This window comes from Silene latifolia, chromosome 6 (genome assembly GCF_048544455.1).
Source record: "Silene latifolia isolate original U9 population chromosome 6, ASM4854445v1, whole genome shotgun sequence".
NCBI lineage: Eukaryota > Viridiplantae > Streptophyta > Magnoliopsida > Caryophyllales > Caryophyllaceae > Silene > Silene latifolia.
The window spans coordinates 106,341,406-106,362,820 of record NC_133531.1 but is presented as its reverse complement, the minus strand read 5'-3'; the positions used below and the strand labels follow the sequence as shown (position 1 = coordinate 106,362,820).

The following is a 21,415-nucleotide window of genomic DNA, read 5'->3' as shown; positions in this document are numbered from 1 at the left end:
GTATGTACTTAGATAACATGTCAAAATATGAATGTTGGATCACATTGCCATGGCTAACATGAATGCTACTGCATTGTTCAAGGTGTTGCAATTTGGTGTACATATAAGTTGTGTGAGTCTAATGACAAGAGAGTATCGTTACTGTCACGAGTCGAATATATATATATATATATATATATATGTATGTATGTATATTGGGTCAACTAGCGCAGTCTGCGGTGGTGTCTGTGTTACTTATAGTTATAACAAGTCAAATTGAATAAGTGAAACTCAATGGCTATAATGTTGTAACATGAATTATGTGGCTAAATAACCGATAATTGATAAAGTTACTATTAGTAAGTAATAACATATCGGGAGATATGCTACCTAATTTCTGTCAGGTTCAGTTGATACGAGTCGTACTTGTGTAATGTCATAGGTTAAGTTCCGTAAGCATGAATCAATGTTGGTTGCAGTCTATGAGTAATGTCAGTGTTAGGATATATGTGTCGATTTTGGGAATGGGGAAGTTGTTTAGTGGTGAATTTCGGGGACGAAGTTCCTTTAAGAGGGGAAGAGTAATGTCGCGAAAGCAAATGATAAAATTATATCTATGTTATTGACATTATATCTATGTTATAGTGTTTTAGTACTTTGGTGGCATTTTAAGCTATGTGAACGAGCGTTTGAACAACTTTATATGATTGTTGTGGATAGCTGCATAATGGTCTTAATACAGTTTCGTAAGATAGCATTATGTGTACTTTTGTCAGTTGTTTGAGTTGCTTCTAACAAGATTGTACGGTACGGGTAATGGAATTGTGTATAATGAAACATATGTGGTATGGGATAGGAACATAATTTGCTGTGAATCTATGATAGAATTATTACGTTGTATGTTTTATAAGTGATAGTCGTTGGCCGGTAATGTACGAAAGTATAGTTTCGTGGTCGTATGGAAGTTGTCTGAATAGTGTGACGTGGTGGTGGTATAAGTGATGGCCAACGTTCGTATGCCTTTATGTCTGTTGATCGTGTTCATAGTGCTTGACCTCGCTGTTGGAGTTGTGTGACCTGAACTTCGGGGACGAAGTTCTTTTTAAGGGGGGAAGATTGTAATACCCAGGATATTTAAGGACTCTTGTGACCGACCCCTTTGACCGAGAAAGACCTTAGGAAGGAAGGAATAGGTGAGAGACTAGGTTAGAATAGGTACCTTACCGGAGTGTTCACTCGACTTAGCAGAGGCTACTCGGCCGAGTATTGTTTATACTCGACCGAGTAGAGCCTACTACTACATTTGAGTATGCCAAAGATCTGTGACCCAAGATGGTCGTTGTTGACGCGTTAATATAAAAACGCAAGTTCGCGAGATTCATTTCATTTCTCATTTCTCAGCAGTTCCTCTTCCTCTAACCCTAGCCTATCTCTCTCTCCTATCACCTCTACCTCCATATATTCTTAAGTATGTGGCCTACACCTCAACCACGGGAAAGACGGGGTTTGAATAGGAAGGATGTGTGCGTGGTCGTCGTTCGTTTCACCGTCGGTCCGCGTCATTAGGTAAGTCGCTGTTTGGTGGTTCCCTTCAGTAGATTGTTGGAAGTAGTGGTATAATAGGATGTGGTCATCGTTGTAGGATTCATCTCGGAGTCTTGCTTGGCTGTATGTGGATGCGTTACATGGTTGGCGATAAGGTAGAGTTTCCCTACTCAGGTTACTGTTAATTGATTTAAGATTGTGTTTGTATTGTAATTGTTGTTATCTGCTGATCATCGGAGTGATGGTGTTGTGGTGGTGGTTGTGATGTTATGGTGTTGTGACGATTGTGATGTTGTGGTGGTGTGACAATTGTGGATGTTGTGATGATTGTGGTGGAGTCACTTGCGGGAGTGACTTCACACCCTAGTTCGCCCTCCGTGGAACCTGTCACGGGAGGGGATGTGCACATTAAGGGACAGGGGTATCGCTCGTTGACGAGCAGGGTTTAGGTGGGGATTGGTTGCGGTTCCCCACTGGCGGCGAGGATTACCTGTTGCGATGGGTAATCTGGCAGGACTACACACCTCGGTGTGTAGTCAATTACTGTGTGTGATTCTGGAGATCTGAGATGGTGGATGATCAGCTGGTTGTTTATCTTGTTTGTCTTATTTGATTATACAGTACTGACTCCGTGTTATGTTTTCAAAACTGTGGTGATCCATTCGGGGATGGTGAGCAGTTGGCTTAGCAGGTGCGGTTGGTCTGTTGCTGCAGGGCATGGAGGGAGTCGAGTTATCACGCTTCTGGTCTAGATATGCAGAGATATGAGTATTAGTGTAGTCTTTATCATTCTTGTAGTCGGTTGTGTACATGGTTGTAAAGAGTACTTAAACGTATATTATAAACTAGTATAGATCCCGCGCAATGCATGCGCTGTATAAATAGAGTTTTTATTTTCAAGGGTATTATTAATACATTTAAAATATATAGGTACCTTATTAATTAATATTTATTTTTTCACTCCATTGTAGTTTGATATGAAACAGAAAAAATTGCAATGGAAAACTAATCAAAGATAATTGTAAAGTTATGAAATGTGTGTTTTTATGAAAATATTTTTATTTTACCATAAAACTAAGAATCATTTTATAAATTTTCTCCAACTATTTTGATGATTTTTTTTCTTCACGAAACTAATAGTAAGAATGTGTCAAATTCTCTAAAGTTATAATTATTGCATTAACGAAAATTACCAAATTATATTTTATTGTTTAACACCAATTTTATTGAAAAAAATTATAATTTTGAATTTAAGCAAAAGAATATAGTTAATTATAAGATTATATTTTAATTAAAAGATAATAGTTTAATGAAAGAAAGTTTTACTTGTTTCCTTAGTTAGATAAATGCATTTTGGAGGGAAAATTAAGAGAATTTTTATTCTCTTAGTAGTAGGGGGATGTTCTTTTATTGTATATTGTTCTACTACCTCGGGTAACCGAGATGGTAACACCTTCATATACTGGGATGGTCCTTGGTAAGGCATCCCTGTGTACGGGGGTGTTACAGTAAGTTTGATGCAGTTATTGAGATTAATGACGATAAAGGGAACTAAGGGTTCATGGGGATTAGGGAGTGTGGCAGAGGAAAGAGCCATGGCGGCAGGGAGGAGGAAAAAAATTTTTAGTATCTTTGGTTCGATACCATGTGGAGAATTTAGGAAAAGTTGATTAATTATTATTCACAACTCTAAAGCTTAAATACAAGAGTAGAGAGCTAGGGTTAGGATTTACAAAAGACCTAGACGATATACACAAATACAAGAACGTATAAACGGAAGATTACAAGCCTAAGGTACAAGGAACTAATGAGATAAAATACAATAAAAAGATTACGTAATATTATCCTTAATAGTGGAGAGGTTTTTTTAATTGACTGTCAGTTACTGAGTTACGTATTTAGAAGATGATAGAAAGAATGTGTATGTATGCGTAGACATGTATTTTATACGGTAAATTTACAACAGCTTGACACATCAGCAAAATTTGGTATATTGGCTTTTGCTTTATAAGTATTAATGAGATGACTTTGCGGTTTTAAGACTTGTAAATTATGGCAGGAAGGGTCTGGATTATCTTTTCGAGACGGACAAAACTAAATTGAGGCGGACTCTATATATTATGCATTTTAAAACCGGATCAGATCCAATTTCCGAAATCTGGATAGCCAAATTTTTGGATTCCGGATTTCTAGATATCCGAAATATCCGAACTGGATCTGAACCCCAAAATTTATACACAAATATTATCCTACAACCAGTTGTATGTTAACATTGTACAACCGCCTCAAAATTGTTGAACTCTTACATAAAGTTGTTGAGCTATTTTACAAGTTATTGAGTTTAATAATTATTCTGTTAAGCTCAATAACTTTGTACCATAGCTCGATAATTTTGTTTACAAAGCTCAACATCTTTGTAACAAAACTCAACTATATTGAATAAATTGTATATATAACCAGTTGTATAATACATTAACTGAAATTTATAGGACTTAGTAAATCAGATCAATATCCCATTTTGCTTAGCCCTACAAAGTAGAAACTTAGAAAGGAAGCAAGAAAGAGTGAAAAGGCGAAAGGTGAAGTTAGAAAATTACCGGGAGTAGGCGTGCTGTCCGGATATAGGGTGTGAAAAGTTAACATTCGTAAATGTCCCGATTTAGGGCCTGTTTAGTGTTAGGTAACAGAAGAGTAGGGTGGCGTATAATCTGAGTCGTAGGGAGTAATATTTATGGGGTTATAAATAAACTCCTCATCCCCAACACCCCAATCAATCTCTCCATGTATTTCAGATAGCCAGCCTACTCCAAACAAATCATCTCTCCTACTTCTCTTCCGCTTCGCTGCCGTCTCCGATTCGCTTGGTGCAGGTCGGGAACTGCCTTTCTCCGCCTCCGTCGCCTCTTTCGCCCTTTTTTACTTTCGGTTGGCGAGTTTTCCAGATCCCGCCTTGCATCAACTGAATCCGAGCCTACTGCGACTTTCTTTTCTCCAGATCCCGCCTTGCTTCTACTCATTCTTACTTATTTTTATTGAAATTTCTTTTATTTAATTACAGAAACTTATATGATAACCGTTTTATGCCTAAATCTACGAGTTATTGTATGGATATGATTGGATCTGCTGTTTATCTGCTCCATAAAATTGCTTTATTTTAATTTCTGATATGAATCTAATTACTTACTTTCTTTTACCATTGATTCTTATTCGTTTGGTATTATTCTGTCTTATGCTTGATTTGTTATAAAAGTCGTTGTCTAAATATACTTGTTTCCGAATATGATACCGTCTTGTTAATTTTGATGCCGTGGATATTGGATCCACTTTCGCAATCTTGGATTCGTTCCATTTTTGTTTCATGCTTTTTCCATTTCATGTAAGTGTGATTTAATATAGTTATGTAAGTGTTGAATGCTTTTGATTAGGTATATGGTTTACCCGTGCAAAATGTTTGAAGTTTTTGAAATATAGATCATGTTACTGAATAGATGTTCTTCTTCTATCTTCTGGATGATCGATATCCATTTAACTGCCGTTGGTATCTTATACTCCCTCCGTCCCGGTCATTTGTTTACCTTTTCCATTTTAGGGTGTCTAAACCAATTGTTTACATTTCTATATTGAGAATGATTTTGATGAACAATTTGATCATCCACACTCAATTTGGTCAACTTGTCATCAAATTGTCGGTTTCTCTCTGCAATATCGGATTTTTTTTAACCTTTTTCTTTAGAAACGTTGCTGCTAATACTCTATAATTTTATGCAGCTGTTGTTAGAAGACACTTTTGTGATCTTACAAACAGTCAAGATGACCTCAAAGTCTGACTAAAACATTCTGATTCAGCTGTATATAGTAACATGTTGAGGACACATGCAAGGTTTTCTATTGTATCACGTGATTGTCTGGTGCAAAACTTGTCTGCTGTCGGAGAGGATGACATGTTGAGGACTCATGGAAAGTTTACGATCATAGCCATATGGCTGTCGCATCAGGCCTTCTAGCAATTTCTCCCCAATCTACTGTACATTGTCCGTTTGGGATTCGTTCGATATAAGAGACTTAGGTACTTAGGTCATATTTGCTATTAATTTATCTTATGGAATTTGTTAAAGCTCGCTTTTTGCTTTATGTTGACTTTCTTTCTGTCTCCTGACAAAAGTTTTGCGATTTAGTTGATATATTGACCTTTTATTATTTTTGTATTGTTCAAAACTTGTGCTTTTATTCATACTAGTACTATTGTACTAGTTCACTTCTTGATTACAGTCACTTATGTATAAGTCAAAATTAGGGTAAGTTTTATAGGATCAAAGATTGGAAGGGGGCATTTTGTCAATTTAGTGCAGTATCCTCTGTCTCATCAGCGGAAATGATGCATGGCCAGGTTGAACCTACAAATGCTTAAGATTGATGTCTGGTATGCAGCTTTATGTTACTCAGACTCGATGACTCGTCTACAAGTATCGGACACATACGTATCGGAGTATCCGGTTCAGCTATTTTGTGCGGAATTTTCAATATTTTGGTCTAAAATAAAGTATCAAAGATTCATAGTTTCGTATCGTATCCGACAAGATACGTATCGGATATGGGATACGGCAACTAAGGGAAGTATCAGAGTAACATTTATTGCAGCTCTGTGTCTGTATTCACGATTTCCTCTGTAGACAGAAGCATTAGGTCGGAGATGCGATCATCTAGCTTTTAGAGTTCACAAAAGCTGCAATTTATTACTCAAGACACTTGCTCATAATTTACCTTCTAAGAATTGCATTTTCTAGTAGTCTTTTTTTTTTTGGATTTTTATAAACATGCCGAGTGTTATGATCATTTGCTGTCTATCAATTCTCTATTATGATTTTGTCTCGGTCCTTGTTGCTGGACTGTGTCATTCCTTGAACTCTTCACTTTGGGTTAATCTTCTGAGGGTTTTAGCTTTTTATCAGTCCCATGTGTGCCTGTCTATCCTCTAGAATGTTCTAGTCATTTGTCTTGTTTAGAAGTTTGTAGCTGCAATAATATAATCATGACTAAAGCTTAATGGACATGATGTAGTTGGAGTTGACTCTGAGGTACAAACTCATCAAATGATACGGAGTATTGGATTAATGCAGATTGCTGAATTTAGCTGATCAATGCTGCAATGAGATCATGGTTAGCAGCTTTGTCTCTTGTTTATAATTAAGTTACCTTTCGTGTTAACTTGTGTTCATTGTTCAAAAGTACATATAATTACAATTTACGAATATATATATTGAGATATGTTGCCTTTTACAATGCCTTCTTTCTCTCTTCAATGCCGCAATATGTACCAATTGAGTTGGTAAAAATCAACCAAACAGCATGGCTAAGATTATAAAAATGCCTACTTGGGGTCGATCACTAACCATAACCAAATAATATACGTCAACTATTTTAAATTAACCACAATGGCATTTGCCAGAGCATGGACAAATTCTAATTAGTAAATATTTTGTCAACTCTCCTTTCATTACTCTTATAAAAGTGAGCAAACAGATCGCTGTCTAGTATTAAGAGTCTTACTGGTAAATTCTGATGTTGAGTAATAGGGGTGAGCAAATGTTAATAACTGTTTTTTTACAACAGGGTCTTGCCTGATAGATAATCTTATTTCATTGTTACCCCTGTTTTGTTTTTGGTCTTTGGATTGCTTAAAGAGTCGTTGGATATAGATTGTATAATCTGATGATTCAGCTTTTACATTGCTTTAATCTCATGCGACCACAACCTGGACGACATTTTTTTCTTTCAGGTTAGAGGTTGTTACTGATCGTAGATTGTGTAATCTGATGATTCATCTATCATTGACATGTCTCATGTTCTTGAGTAGTTTTTCTTATTTGATGAGTACTTGGAGTTCGTCAGTTGGTCTGTGGTGTTGTACTATTCACAATATATACTAGAAACTGTGACGCTCTTGCACGTCTCTGCCTCTCTTTAGAATTTGTATCAGCATATTCCGCTTCAATGCTTGAGTGAATTTAATCCTTGCATAAATGTCGTTGGTTTGGTACATAACTGAAGTTGTAAGTAAAGTTGTTTTGCCAGACTGTCATTCCTACAGGGGTAATCTTCTCCAGCAGAGACTTACATGAAATTATATAGGTTAAAGATACTCCCATTGACTAAGATATGTCTCTAATTTGGCTGCCATAAGCCGAATCAAGTCTTTGTCCAGACTCCAGATGTAGAATGTTTTTCTTTCTTAAATTTAACCGTATTTGCCTCTTTTAGAAGAACAAATATTCATAGAAATAGAACAGTACACATGCGTAGGAAATATTCTCAAGTCTCCGGGATAATTTAGGAGGAATACTAGGTTACCACTTTATGTTTGTTATGAGCTTGTTCGCAGAAATGTGAGCTCTGAGAAAACATCGTTTCCTGCTTGGTGGCTTAGGAGTCAGGAGTGACGTCATGACTCATGTACACCTTTCATTTTCAGAAGTTTTTATTTTTTTTTATTTTTATTTTTTACGTCTATTTCGTACTGATATCGGAAGGAATCTCAAACAAACTTTTTTAATCGAACTCTTTCCTTGTGCTTTATAAAGTTCTAGTTCTGTCTGTGTGTGCTGAAAAAGGGAGAAGAAATATATATACGCAGTTTTCTACAAGATCGTTGTCAGCTCATGGGATTATGAATCCATCACAAATCTTTCTTGTTAGCTCGCAGGAATTCCTAATTTCTACAATCAGACCTCGAGTATGCATTTGCTTTAAGCATTTGTCTTGCTTATGGATGAAGTTATGTTCTGTTCCTGGTCATGGGCTTTCAAAGAACCAGATGCCTCAAAAAAACTATGCTTTCAACTTTGCACAGATTCAAGAAAATTGAAGTGCTGGTATGTCTATCAAGTCATTACGACATTGGTGTGCCTGTGCTTTTGGCTAGATGGAGTGACAGTGTATTTTATTCAGGGATAGTTTTTTGAAACTTTGAACTTTGAAACCCATCTCTTTGCTGCTAGATGGCTCTATACCAGTGCAAACATTACCAATGCACTCTCTTCGTTACTGTCATATGTTTACCTACCCCATTTTTGAGTATATTATGAGACGGCTTTTGTACGTGTTAACAGGTTCGAGTTAGTGAGTTTGAAGGTGCAAAAGACTTGTAAGCGATAATGAGTAATTGAGTATCATGTTTGCTATTTGGTTATTCGATGAAGTTTTTGAGCGGAATCGAAGACGATCCTGAGTTTGAAGAGAGTGTTAAAAGCTTGAAACAAGGAAGATGAAGTGATGATGGTGCTGCGCGACACGGTGGAACTAGTTCAGAAAGCTGAGGGCTAACTTTGTTGCTCGAATGTTTTCGCGAGCCAGACGACTCGGGACCTTTGAGGTTTTGTTTGCTGAGAGCCTTGCGCAAGGGCTGCATAAAACACAAGACTTGGGGCCATTGGGTTTAGGTTGCACGCACAAGAAGAGTGAAGACCTTGATTTGCACATTGGGATTGAATACCTTTTTGGCGTGTTTGGCAACCTATATTTCATTTTCAAATACAGATTTCAGATTTAGCCAAAATGGTGTGTTTGGCAAACTCCAAGAAATTGGATGAATCCAAATTCAATACAAAACAAGGTCATTTAAAATGACACCAAAAAAACGTGTCATTTGGAAATCATCTCCGAAACATCTCCTCTCTCATTTCTCTGCTCTATATCATCACACACCGTATTGAGCTCTCTCGGAAGGTCAACGATTTCACTCAAGGAGTTCAGACGAGTTCGTTATTGCTGCCACGAGTCCACTTACCCTGCGAACGTTATTGCTGCCACGAGTCCACTTACCCCGCTTTCACTGAAGACTTTGTCGGCGTGCTCATCATACGATGGTGAATCGTTTGCGCTTTCGAGGATTCAGATGAAATGAAGAGGATATTGTTGCAATATTGAAGAGCGGTGATCGGTATGATGAAGAACAAGACACGATTTCGTTAAGGAAGATCGGGAGAAATGACGAGAATTCGTGAATCAAATTGTGTACTGCGAGGTTATTGCTCGAAAATCGGCCATTGTTGATATTATATGTCTATGCCTTGCTGGGTTCTATATACCCTGAATTTGATTGAAGTTTCTGATTTATCCCAGATTGCATAAACCCTAATCCTAGTTTTGGGGGAAATTGTTGTGGAAGAAAATTAGGAGGGGAAAGCCCGGAATTAAAGCTGTAACTGATTTTGTATTTAACAATGGTTTTTTGCTCTTTTTTTTTTTTTTTGGAAAGAAGTATATTACTTCCTCCATTCTACAATAATCTACCCATTTGCTTTTGGCTCAACAACCAAGGAGAGTAGATTAGAGGCAACATGTGTGTATAATTAGCAAGTTAATGTTAATGTGTTAAGAGGTGGGGTAAGTCTTAATATTCCCACCAAACATCAAAACTCCCACCATTTTGAGACCATTACCCGGTTTTTTAGAAAAAAGGGGGGAAACAACATGAAACTTCAAATTTCCCACCAATTAACATCACATCATTACAAGTTGCAAATTCTACAAATACTCAGTCATTTACATTCATAAGTAAACTAGGCAAATTAAATCACTTTTACAGCCATTTTCTCCAATAAAAAAACCCAAAAAAAAAAAAATCAAAGTCCAAAATTACAAAAATTACACAAGTTTCAGCCACAATACAATGAAGAAACCAAATCTCACTGACGATGAGAGGCATAGAGTTATCCGTATGTTGTTTGAGAGCTGCAAAAATGGAAAATCTGAGCATGGTAAGATGAATGAAGTAGCCACCATATTCAATGTCACAAGAAAAAGTATATATAGCATTTGGACAGCAACAAAAAAGCAGCGTATGGAGCACATACCCATCAATGTAAGGAGTTAAGATAAAAGGAAAGAAGGGGAAGGAAAGAGTACCTTGTCCAATTGAGACCATTATGGGACTTGATGTGTCAAAGAGAACCACCTTAAAGAGGTTGGGAAAGGCAATAGGGCATTCATCTTCTACCTGCCATAGATGGGTTAAAGAAGGTTTAATTAAATCTCACACAAACAGCATACACCCAGCATTAAGTCAAGACAATAAGTTTATCAGGCTGCATTTTGTAATGGGGAAATTGGTCTTTGATAGACTGTTAAGGTGTGTCATGTTCAAGGACATGAGTCATATTATCCACATAGATGAAAAGTGGTTTTACATGACAAATCCAAAGTGCAGATACTATATAGGCAGCAATGAAGCACTTCCATATAGAAGTTGTAAGAGCAAGAGATACATAACCAAGATTATGTTCTTGGCTGCTGTTTCAAGGCCCACATACAAGGAAAATGGTGAGGTTCTATTTGATGGGAAGCTTGGCATATGGCCATTACTTATCAAGAACCAGCAAAGAGGAAAAGTAAGAATACAAGTGCAGGTACTATAGTCACAAAACCCATTGAATCCATCACAAAGAAAGTTACCAAGGAAATGTTGATCAATTTAGTGATACCGGCCATTAAAGAAAAATGGCCAGCAAATGCATCAAAAGAAATAAGCATTCAACAAGATAATGCAAAGCCACACATAAATGGGAAAGATAAAGATTTCATAGAGGCAGCCACTTCAAATGGTTTCAATATCAAGTTAAGTCAACAACCACCCAACTCCCCTAATTTAAATATCTTAGACTTAGGTTTCTTTAGGTCTCTACAATCTTTGCAAGATGAGTTTCCAGCTAAAACAGTTGAAGAGTTGGTCAAGAATGTCACTGAAGCATATGAAGCAGAGACATTTGAAACCTTAGACAATGTGTGGCTAAGCTTGCAAGCATGTATGGTGGAAATTATGAAAATAAAAGGTCACAATGACTACCCGCTGCCACACTTGGCCAAGGCTGCACAAAGAAGGAATGGGACACTACCTAGAGATTTAACAGTTGATGAAGACCTAGTGAAAGAATGCATTCAGTTTTTAATTACATGTGGATTAATAGGTGAACTAGATCAATTAATGTTGGACCTAGGCATTCAAGTTCCCTTTTGAACAAGTTAGGTTGTTGTTTGATTGATAAACTAGCATCAAGAAAGTCTTAGGCATGAAAGTTTATCAAGGCAAACATAAGAACCTATGAATGACATTTTGTAATGGACTATGAATCAACCATGTAAGCACTCATTTTGTAATGGACTATGAATGAAATTTCAAGTTTTTATGATTAATGCATTGTTACTCTCAGCAAGCAACTTTTCCTCATTGAGTAACCTGACCACATATAAATGCCTCTTCAAGAGGAGACATAACATGGAAACTTAGAAATAAAAAAAAAAACAAGTAACTCAACATGTAATGCCTCTTGGTGGCAGCAAATATGGGTCAGTAAACCTAAGAATAAGTTACCTCGACATGGCTACAAATAATGGTGCCATTACTAGCAACAACATGGAGCACTTATTTTAGGTTTATTTGAGTATTGTCATTAACTGTTGTACACCAACACAAAGACAACCTCTCAGACTATCCAAACAAAACAGAGTCAGCAGACAAAACAGACTATCCAAGGAAATCCAGAGCATGGTGAAATGGTTCAAAAACTTAACACAATGGCCAACAAACTAAACTTGTTAACCCATACTCAAAACAGAATAAGCAGGCCAGCAACAACAGTCCACCAGCAATTCACAGTAAAATAGATATCCATTTTAACCCACAATTTGACAAACTAACATTAAAACCCAGCAACAGTAGTCAACCAGAAAGTCACAGTAAAACAGATGGCCATTTTAACCCACAATTTCAGAAACTAACATTAAAACAACAACAGCAAAAATATACTCATATTTCAGCAGCAAAAAACAGCAGCAGGAATGATAACATCAGCAGCAACTATACTCATATTTCAGCGGCAAAAACAACAACAACAGTAAAGACAACAAAATCAGCAGCAACACCAACATTCAAACCCAACAAACAAAATTTAAACACTTGAAAAAGAGTAATAGAAATGAACCTCCCTTAATCAATAATTTCGCTTCCTTTTTACAGTGGATCTACAAATTTCCCCAGTAATTCCCTTCGCCTCAACAATATCAACCCCTTCAAAACAAAAACACAGTAATGTTAAGATTTTTACAGTAAACAAAACAAAAATAAACAAAAAAAACAATGTTTGATTTACCTGCCTTTTCTTCCTTTTTCCTAAACTTTTCAATCATCTTGTCATAAAACTGATTGCATTTCTTTGATTTTGGTGATAACTCAATAAATCTAGAGCTTTCCACATCAAATCCCTTGTTCTCAACAATATGAACTCCTTCATAACCAAAACACAGAACTGATTCAATACCAAAACAATATGAAATCCTTCAGTACATAAAATAAAAAAAGAAATCAAAATAAACATTAAAAATCGAAGATTTACCTGCCTTTTCTTCCTTTTTCCTCAACTTTTCAAACATCTTATCACAAAACTCATTGAATTTCTTGGATTTTGGTGATAAATCACCGGATCTTTCACTTTCGAGAAAGAGACCTTTTCCAGCAACACATGCATGAACATCATCAACCAAAGAATCAGAAACAATGGTATTTTGATCACCATAAAAAGCCGATGTAACCTCAGGTTCATCATCACGATAAGAATCAAGTAGTGACCCATAACCTGAGTAGGTATCAGGAACCACATGTCCCACACCAGGTATATATAAACAATTATCTAGAGATTTATGGTACGAAGTTTGTGATTTAGGATCCATTAGTATGAGAAAGAGATAAAAATGGTACGAATAATGAAGAAAGGAAGAGAAGACAGTGAGGGTGATGTAGAGGGAAGATCAGAGAAGAAGGAGAATGGTCAGGTGGCGGAGAGGAAGAGAGTTTTTAGGGTTTTTGAGAAGGATCTAGAGAGACGGTTAGAGAGAGGGAGTGTAAATGAAAGTAAATGAAATTAAATGAAGATAAAGGGGGGGGGGGGGGGGGGGGTATATGGAAAATCTGGTGGGAAATGAAAAAAAGGAGGGAGTAATTAGGGGTAATCCGTTTTATTAATGTCAATTATAGGAAAATTAGGTGTCTTAAGTAGTGGCAATATTTGTAAATAAAGAAGGGTAACAAGGACAACTTGGTCATTTTCTATACCCAAAAATAGAAAGAAAGGAAATGGGTAGATCAAAGTGAAATGGCCCAAATAGGTTCAAGAATGGAGGAAGTATAAATCAACAAAGAATACATCATCCAGATTGACTTTTACAACCGTACATTCAAAAAATAAGATCAGGACAAGAACATAGTCTACATGTATTTCCGCTTGCCTATCCAACTCTCATCCAAGCTTGTGAGTGCAGCTTCGTTAAGTTCGTTTCTAGCTCAGAATCTACTGATAATATCTTTGATAGCCTATGTGATAATTACTCTAGGATGAGGTACCTCAAAGTTAACTCTAGCTCTGTTTCTTGCTTGCCAAATCTTATACACGAGCAGGACATGACAAGCACAGGAAACTCGTCCGATCAAAATGTTAAGTCTCCTTCCCCTGGTATTCCATTCAGCTAGCTCTCTAGGATCAAAATAGATATTAGGTTTCTGTTGCAAAAGGAGAACACATCTATTACTGAAGGGGCAGTCAAAGAACAAATGCCCATGGTCTTCATTTGCAGAATTACACAAAAAGCAAGTCAGGTCCTGACTACCTCCCATACGAGCAAGGCGATCCTTGGTAAGAAGCCTGCCAAGTACAGCTGCCCAATATATGAAAGAAGATCTAGGAATATTCATGGAATTCCAGCACACTTTCCACCATCTGACATTGGGGAGAGGGACTCTAAGCCAGTTGTATCCTTCTTTAGTGGTATATGCAGAACTGTTGCCAAGCCATAGGTCATTAAAATAAGGATCAATTGATGAAACCCCCTTAAATGTTACACTTTTTAAAACTTAACCCCTTATGATTTTTTTTTTTAAAACTAATACCTTAATGTGAACTCCGTTCACATTTTGGTACCTTAAGTGAAATCCGGTAAAAAAAAAAAACAGAATATTCCGGTCACTTTTTAAATTTCCCTCCAAATTCAAGATTTCATGCCCATTATACCCTTATTCATTGCTTTCACTGCTTCTTCCCTTCCTTCTTATACTTCATCATCTTACCTCTTTCATTTTATTCTCAATCTCTCACTCACCATTTCAACTACAAGCCCTTCCTTCATATCTTCTTCTCCCTAAGGTAAATATTTATCTTTCATTCCACTCTTTAATTTCTATCCATTTATTTTCAGATTGTAAATCTTATTTTTGTTAATATATAATTAGGGTTCATAAATTTGGGGGTAAATTGTGAATTGATTTTTTTTCAGGAAATGTCGATGACTAGGTCAGATTCTTCGTCAAGGTCTTCTTCTCATGTCCCAGAGAAATGTTTTTTGCGGCATCCCAGTTCGTCGATGCAAGTCTTGGACGCAGTCAAATCCGGGACAATTATTTGAAGCTTGCAAATTTTGCAACCCGGAAACAAATTTTCGTGGTTGTAACTTTTTTAGATGGGTTGATGAATCTCAAACTGAGTGGCAAAGGAATGTTATTTGTGAGCTAATGAAGGAGAAGAACATCCTAAAAAGTGAAGTATCCATTTTGAAAGAAGATTTGCAATATGTTAAAGAAGAGAGGAAAAAATGGAAGTTGGAGATAGAAAATTTGAATAATGGCAAAGATGAAATAGTTCGAGTTTGGCGTCCTACAAATAGCTGTACATCAATACTGATGTTCATGTCAGTGAAGATTGTAGTTATTGTTGTCTTGATTGTGCATTTAGCAAGTTTATTTAGTTAGGTAGATGATATGTAATAGGTGAGTTGTATGTGTTGATTTCATGCCTCATGGCTATTTTCCATTCACTTGTAATGCCATGAGTTGTTAGATGCTATGTACTAAGTATTTGAACAAGTAGTTGAAGGAGGAATTCTAAGATTTCTACAAACAATTGTTGCTCTTCTCAAATGTTGATAATTAGCATAACATTACTTCTTAAATGTCTTACAAAACATTAAAAGTTGTTTGAACACAATATTGAGGTTACAACACAACCAAATACACATAATTGTTTCATCAAACTACAAGACATAACAGGTTTTAGCATTGGCCTGATTGGGTTGCAATGACAAGAGGCTGACTAGCACTTGTTGTTGGAGCTGCTGATGGTGCTGTACTTGTACTTGTTGTTGGAGCTGTTGTTGGTGTTGCCCTTCTTTTAGCAGCATTGTTCCTTTGCTCAGTGGTCCATGGATTTGAGGACTTTGGTCTTCCTGGTTGCTTTGGAGGGGCTGGTGGGTTCTTGTAGGTCTTCTTGGTATGACCTGGTTGGCTACAGTGGCTACAGTTATGTGACTTCTTTGGCCTGTTCACAAATCTGCCCCCACCTTCACCAGGTTCTTTTCTTCTTTTTTTCAGAGATGGCCTCTCAGGCATATTTCTCATGGGTGGGGATAGAGGTTCAGGCAGATTAGTCTTGGCCCAGTGCTTCACTCCTGGCATTGGGGCAACAACTGGCTCATAAGCTTTGATGTACTTTGCCTTAGTGTATGCCTCATCAACATAATCCTCAGGGTTCAGCCTTGCTTTCATAAGAGTTGCCACTGTATGAGGACATAGCACTCCAGTGATATCCCAATGCCTACATGCACATGTTTTTTCAGTGATATTGACAGTAATGGGCTCTCCTTTGTAAACCACCTCAGATACACCCACCTCTGAAGGTAATACCTTATTGTACCTGACCTCTTTTCTAGCCCATTTCAAGTACTTACTTACATAAGGCATAACCTTTCCCTTATAATTGACCACACCTTCCCTCTTGTCAAAGTTTCTTTTCATTACATATCTCCTCATCCATTCCATATGAGTTAGGATGGGCTTATCTCTCACTTCTTTCAGTACACTATTAAAAGACTCACACAAGTTATTAAGTAGCATGTTTGACTTAGCTTGAGTCCCAAAGGCATGCCTTGACCAGTGTTGTGGGGGTATGGCCTTCAAATATTCATAAGCTTCATTGGATAATGACTTTATACCATCCATGTGATAGTTAAAGTCAGCCTGCATATATGTTAAATGATTAGTTATAAACTGCCAAATTAGATTAGTATTTAAAAAAATTTCAGTAATGCAGCTAAGAGGTTATGGAGTTACCTCTGTTGTTGCTCTTGCAGCATTCCATAAGGCATCCTTGTACACTTGGCCACTGTAATTGAGCTTAAAGTTAGCCCAAATGTGTCTGACACAGTACCTCACTTCTTCTTTGGGCACCACAGTTCTCAAGGCATCAAGCAACCCCTTCTGCCTATCTGACATGAATGTCATACCCCCTCCGTCCTCTTTGCCTATGTCATGGTTAAGCAATTCTAAGAACCATCTCCATGCCTCAGTATTTTCAACTTCAACAACAGCCCAAGCTATAGGGTATATATTGTTATTCCCATCTTTGCCAACTGCCACAAGACACATACCTGGGAAAACACCTTTCAAGTGACACCCATCAATCCCTATTATAGGTCTAAAACCCTCTTTGAATCCCTTCTTACAAGCATGGAGACAAATATACATTATTTTGAAATAAAAAGGTGGCCTATCAATACCACCACACACCACAAATGAGGAGGAACCTGGGTTATACTTCTGAATAGCTGATGCATATTCCCAAACCTTAGCATATTGGTCTTTGTCATTACCATAAATCATCTGTTTCACCCTAGACCTTGCTAACCAGCACTTAGCATATGAAACTTACACATTTAAAACTTGAAAAACATGATCTCTGAACTGCTTCAGTTTCCAATCCATGTTTGTTCTCCAAAACTCAAGAAATTTATCAACTAAGTATTCAGAAGACACTTTCCTACTGTAGTTTGACATTCCACAAGTATGTTCAAGAATCAAAGACTTAATCTGAAATTTTTGTCCCTTACCCAGTGGTCTAGCATGCACTTTAAAGTAACACCTACTCTCTGGATCACATGTACAATTTTCTAAAGACCTGTGCCTTGACCTCACACTATCCCACCCACACTTGCATCTGTTCATGCATTGAGTAGTTATCCTATCACTAGCATTATGCATATAATAATAGTCATAACCATTTTCTATGCTATGTTGAATTAATGCCTTCCTCAGTACAATACTATTGGCAAATTAAACCCCTACTTTTAATACAATTGGCCCCTTCAAATCAACAACTTCATTAAAAGTGTTGTAAGGATCTACCTCATCATTATCTGAGCCCTGAAGGCTTATGTGTTCATCAGAATCATCATCCCTCTCTTCATTGATTGCAACTTCAATGACATCAATACCCCAGATATGCTTCCCATTAGCTTGACAAGTTTCAGGTTTAGACTGACTGAAAATACTTTCAACACCCTTTAGTATCTCCCCATCCTCTTTGTCATGAAACAAAGCATCTTCATCAATCAAATCTTCCTCCCTAAACTGCCACTAACAATCACTTATATCCTTTTCATTATCCTTGCCTTCTGAATCAACAAACTCATCTTCAGGAGTAGGATCTTTCAGTATTCTCTTCCTATTCCTTGTACTAGAAGCAACAACTTCAATACCACTACTAGATCCCTGTTTTCAACCCTTAGCCCCTCCTTTTCCACTCTTCTTTTGATGAACTCCTAGATCTGTACCACCAACTACTCTCTTACCTTAACCTACCTTAGCTTTCCCTTTCCCTAGTCCAGACAACACAGAACCACCTTCACTACAAACTTTAGCTTTCCCTTTATCTAAACCAAACAACAAATTTTTGCTTTGCCCTTTCTTTAGCTTTGAAGAGTCTATCGATCCAAAATACTCAAGAGGAGGGGGGGGGGGGGGGGGGGGTTGAATTGAGGATTTAAAACTTTTGAAAGCTTTTTCGATTATGTGTATATAATTGATTATTTAAAGTTTATTGATTAAACTTTAACTAATCAACTAATGAACAATTAAAACAAAGTAAACGAAAGAATGAAAGAGAGGAGACACACGGTTTTTGAAGTGGTTCAGTTTCACAAATCGAAACCTACGTCCACTATTCTCGATTAATAAATTTAGTACCTTTCTACGGGTTACAAATTTACTAACCCAACTCGACAACTAACTCTAGCTGTAACTCAATGAGTACCGTTAAATACTTGAGTGACTAACTTACGTTAATAAGAAACCACTAATGATTCTTGCAAAGGTTCACGTTAATGAACAAGTAAGAAATCTATTGAGCACTATTATATTATAACGATAATTTAACAAATGAATATACGAGTTTAAAACACACGACCTTTTGAAAAATAGCAAAACGTTTTTCTACTCGAAATACACGGTTTTGCTTTGATAAAAATAAAATAAATTTTTATGCTTAAGGTCTCTATGTTAAATGTTGCAAAGAGCAAAGTATTTATAGGAAGGAAAGAATAAGGCAACTCGGTTTCTAGAAACCCTAATGGCCGAAAATAGGAGATATGTTAACAAATCATATCTTCTATTATTTCTTTCCTAAAAGCCTAAAAGATAATAAACAATATTCCAAAAGATAGAATATAATCTATTCAATTATTATCTCTACTATAAATTCTAAGATATGATAAGATTTTTTATAACAAGAATATCTTTTATCATAAACAAATATATTAAGTAAGATATACAAGATATGTAAAGATATAAAATCTTTACCAAACACATCTTAGTTTACACGAGATGTCACGGCTCATATGACTCGTGCAAACCCTAGCTCAATATATGGGTTAGAATTTAGGTTTTAAGAGAGGCTTTGTTGAAACCCTAATTAGTAGCATGGTCCAACTCATAAGTTGACCCAAAACGACTACTAGTCAACGTTCAACAAGGAACCGAACTCCGCACTAAATCGGGCTTTATTAAGTAAATAATTTTATCAAAACATTTAAAATAAACTTTAAACAATTTTAAAAAAACAATTTTAAAACATTATATATCGTGTATAATAAACTCAGCATCTCAATGTTATAGTAGGAGAGCTATAACATTGAGCTCTTTTACTAGTAATGTTATAGCTGCAAAGCTATAACTTTACTAATTCAAGAAACTCATTCTTGGTTATCATTACGAGATAATCACCTATACTATTCTAATCTTCAGGGAGATCTTTGAGTATAGGCTACGTCATCATCCAAGCTTGATTAATCTTTAGACGGACTTCGTCTTCACCTAAATCTTGAATGAATCTTTACATAGTTTGATCTTGAATTGAGGCTTGACTATTGTATACTTCCATCACAAATTCCTTTGTTGCTTGTATTAGATAAATCGAATCTAAAAGACTTAGACAAACGATTACGCGCAACAAGTATATAAATTATAAAGCACCTTGACATCATCAAAACATAAACATATATACTATATGGTTCAACAAATTCCCCCTTTTTGATGATGGCAAGCCTCCTTATTTTGTGACTAAGTAAAGAGTTCCCCCTCAATATAATACCGTCATCTTAGTAATAAAGATCAACGCAAGATCAAGACGATTAACAAAAAAAATCGAAACTTTAAGGACTTTAAGAGACAATTGGTCTTGACAAGGAGCAAGCTCAGGTAGATGCTTACCATAGACGTTCTTTCCCCCTCTTGACATCATCGAAAAGTTAAGAACAAAACTAAAATGACTAGAATAATATAAGACGAGACAAGAGATAAAACGTCATAGAGAATAATCTTAACACGCATAACTATAAGCATCTAGAGGATTAATGATCATACAAACTTTAAGAAAACATGTTAGTGCCAACGGGCCGAATGAAACACATCTTTAAAGTGATACTTGGGCCATAATCCACAAGTATAAGCCAAAATGGGCCGAATTTAAGTTTGGAAAACACACCACTAGAATAGGAAACAGAAAGCTAAAAATAGAAAGAGCTAATTAAGGTAAGGCAAGGGAAGGTCAAATGTTGCGGGTTTTGTATGGGTTCACGTAGTCGGGTCGAGTACGATACTCCAAGGCATCAAGACGATCAAAAGAGCTCCGCACAAGTTGGGAAAGACTTTGAAGACTTCGTTCAAAGTTGAGTACCTTCAAGGACAAAGCTTTAGTCGCCTCCAATGTGAGTGATTGATCGTTTGCCATAGCTTTTCCATGCATAACCAAAGCACCGCCTTAACTCGTGATAAAGGTAAGACGATCTCCATGTGGGAACACTTCCCCACGGATGGCCTTTAATTTCCTCTCAAAACCCATTAACCTCTTATCCACCTCACCCATCCACGCATAAACCCGAGAAGCATCCAAACCCGACTCTAGAGACCGTGATGGTCCAACTTGCGATAAAACCGTAGCCAAGTTAGTGGATTGTTCCTCAAACTTCTCCATTAAAGTAGTCATAAAACTTTCCAATTTTGCCTCAATTGTACCCAAACCCGAATCACTCGGAATTTTCTCAACATCCTTGACAAGTAATAACTCGGGTCCATCAACTATAAGACCCATTAGCTTAATCAAGCGATTACACATACAATCCTTTGCACTTACACCGTAGCTATACTGTCCCACCACATGTTTCACTTCTAACAACCGAGACACCCACATCTCCTATGGAAGGTCGATTATTGTACTAAATTTCTCCTTGGTAACCGTGAGACTTGTTTGGACTATACGATGCAAAACAAGACTCGCTAAATTTACTTTTTGTCCCTCCAACCACGAGTAGATAATAATAGCCTCATACCTCAAAACCTTGTCTCGTCCTCCCCTTCTCGGCACAACTCTATTCCAAAGAAAGTTTAAGAGGAACTTAATTTTTGCCGAGAGAGGACGAACAACAATGTTCCCACCGTCCGTCCCAACTTCCTCAAAATACTTTTTAACCAACAACTCCTTGTCACTAATAACATTGGATCATTCAAGATTCGGATTAATTTCAA

General features: G+C 36.8%; 2 protein-coding genes and 1 long non-coding RNA gene across 4 annotated transcripts; 2 read left to right on the top strand and 1 right to left on the bottom strand.

Moving 5' to 3' along the window:
* Positions 1-4,217: 4,217 nt before the first annotated feature.
* On the top strand, positions 4,218-9,832 carry LOC141587075 (uncharacterized). Of its 2 annotated transcripts, none has more exons than XR_012519698.1 (4): positions 4,218-5,590; positions 6,583-6,681; positions 8,218-8,393; positions 8,631-9,802. It is a non-coding gene; the product is annotated as an uncharacterized LOC141587075 (long non-coding RNA). The 2 variants fall into 2 exon arrangements; XR_012519699.1 differs by having other exon boundaries at positions 4,285-5,590; positions 8,225-8,393; positions 8,631-9,832.
* A 360-nt stretch (positions 9,833-10,192) lies between these two features.
* On the top strand, positions 10,193-10,937 carry LOC141588442 (uncharacterized). Its single transcript, XM_074409884.1, has 2 exons — positions 10,193-10,384; positions 10,470-10,937. Exons 1-2 carry the CDS (start codon positions 10,193-10,195, stop codon positions 10,935-10,937), a joined length of 660 nt encoding a protein of 219 aa, XP_074265985.1.
* A 4,676-nt stretch (positions 10,938-15,613) lies between these two features.
* Positions 15,614-20,621, bottom strand: LOC141588441 (uncharacterized). Its single transcript, XM_074409883.1, has 4 exons — positions 20,568-20,621; positions 17,690-17,965; positions 16,670-17,248; positions 15,614-16,576 (listed from the first exon to the last, which is right to left on the bottom strand). The coding sequence occupies exons 1-4, from the start codon at positions 20,619-20,621 to the stop codon at positions 15,614-15,616; spliced, it is 1,872 nt and encodes a 623-aa protein (XP_074265984.1).
* Positions 20,622-21,415: the final 794 nt, after the last annotated feature.

Coding starts and splice junctions, on each gene's coding strand:
- LOC141588442 (XM_074409884.1), top strand. CDS start 10,193: ATGAAGAAACCAAATCTCACTGACGATGAGAGGCATAGAGTTATCCGT. Junction 10,385..10,469: donor TGGAGCACATACCCATCAAT/GTAAGGAGTTAA, acceptor GATGTGTCAAAG/AGAACCACCTTAAAGAGGTT.
- LOC141588441 (XM_074409883.1), bottom strand. CDS start 20,621: ATGGCAAACGATCAATCACTCACATTGGAGGCGACTAAAGCTTTGTCC. Junction 17,966..20,567: donor CTAAAGCTTTGTCCTTGAAG/GTACTCAACTTT, acceptor TGTTAGTGGCAG/TTTAGGGAGGAAGATTTGAT. Junction 17,249..17,689: donor TTGATTTGAAGGGGCCAATT/GTATTAAAAGTA, acceptor TCATATGCTAAG/TGCTGGTTAGCAAGGTCTAG.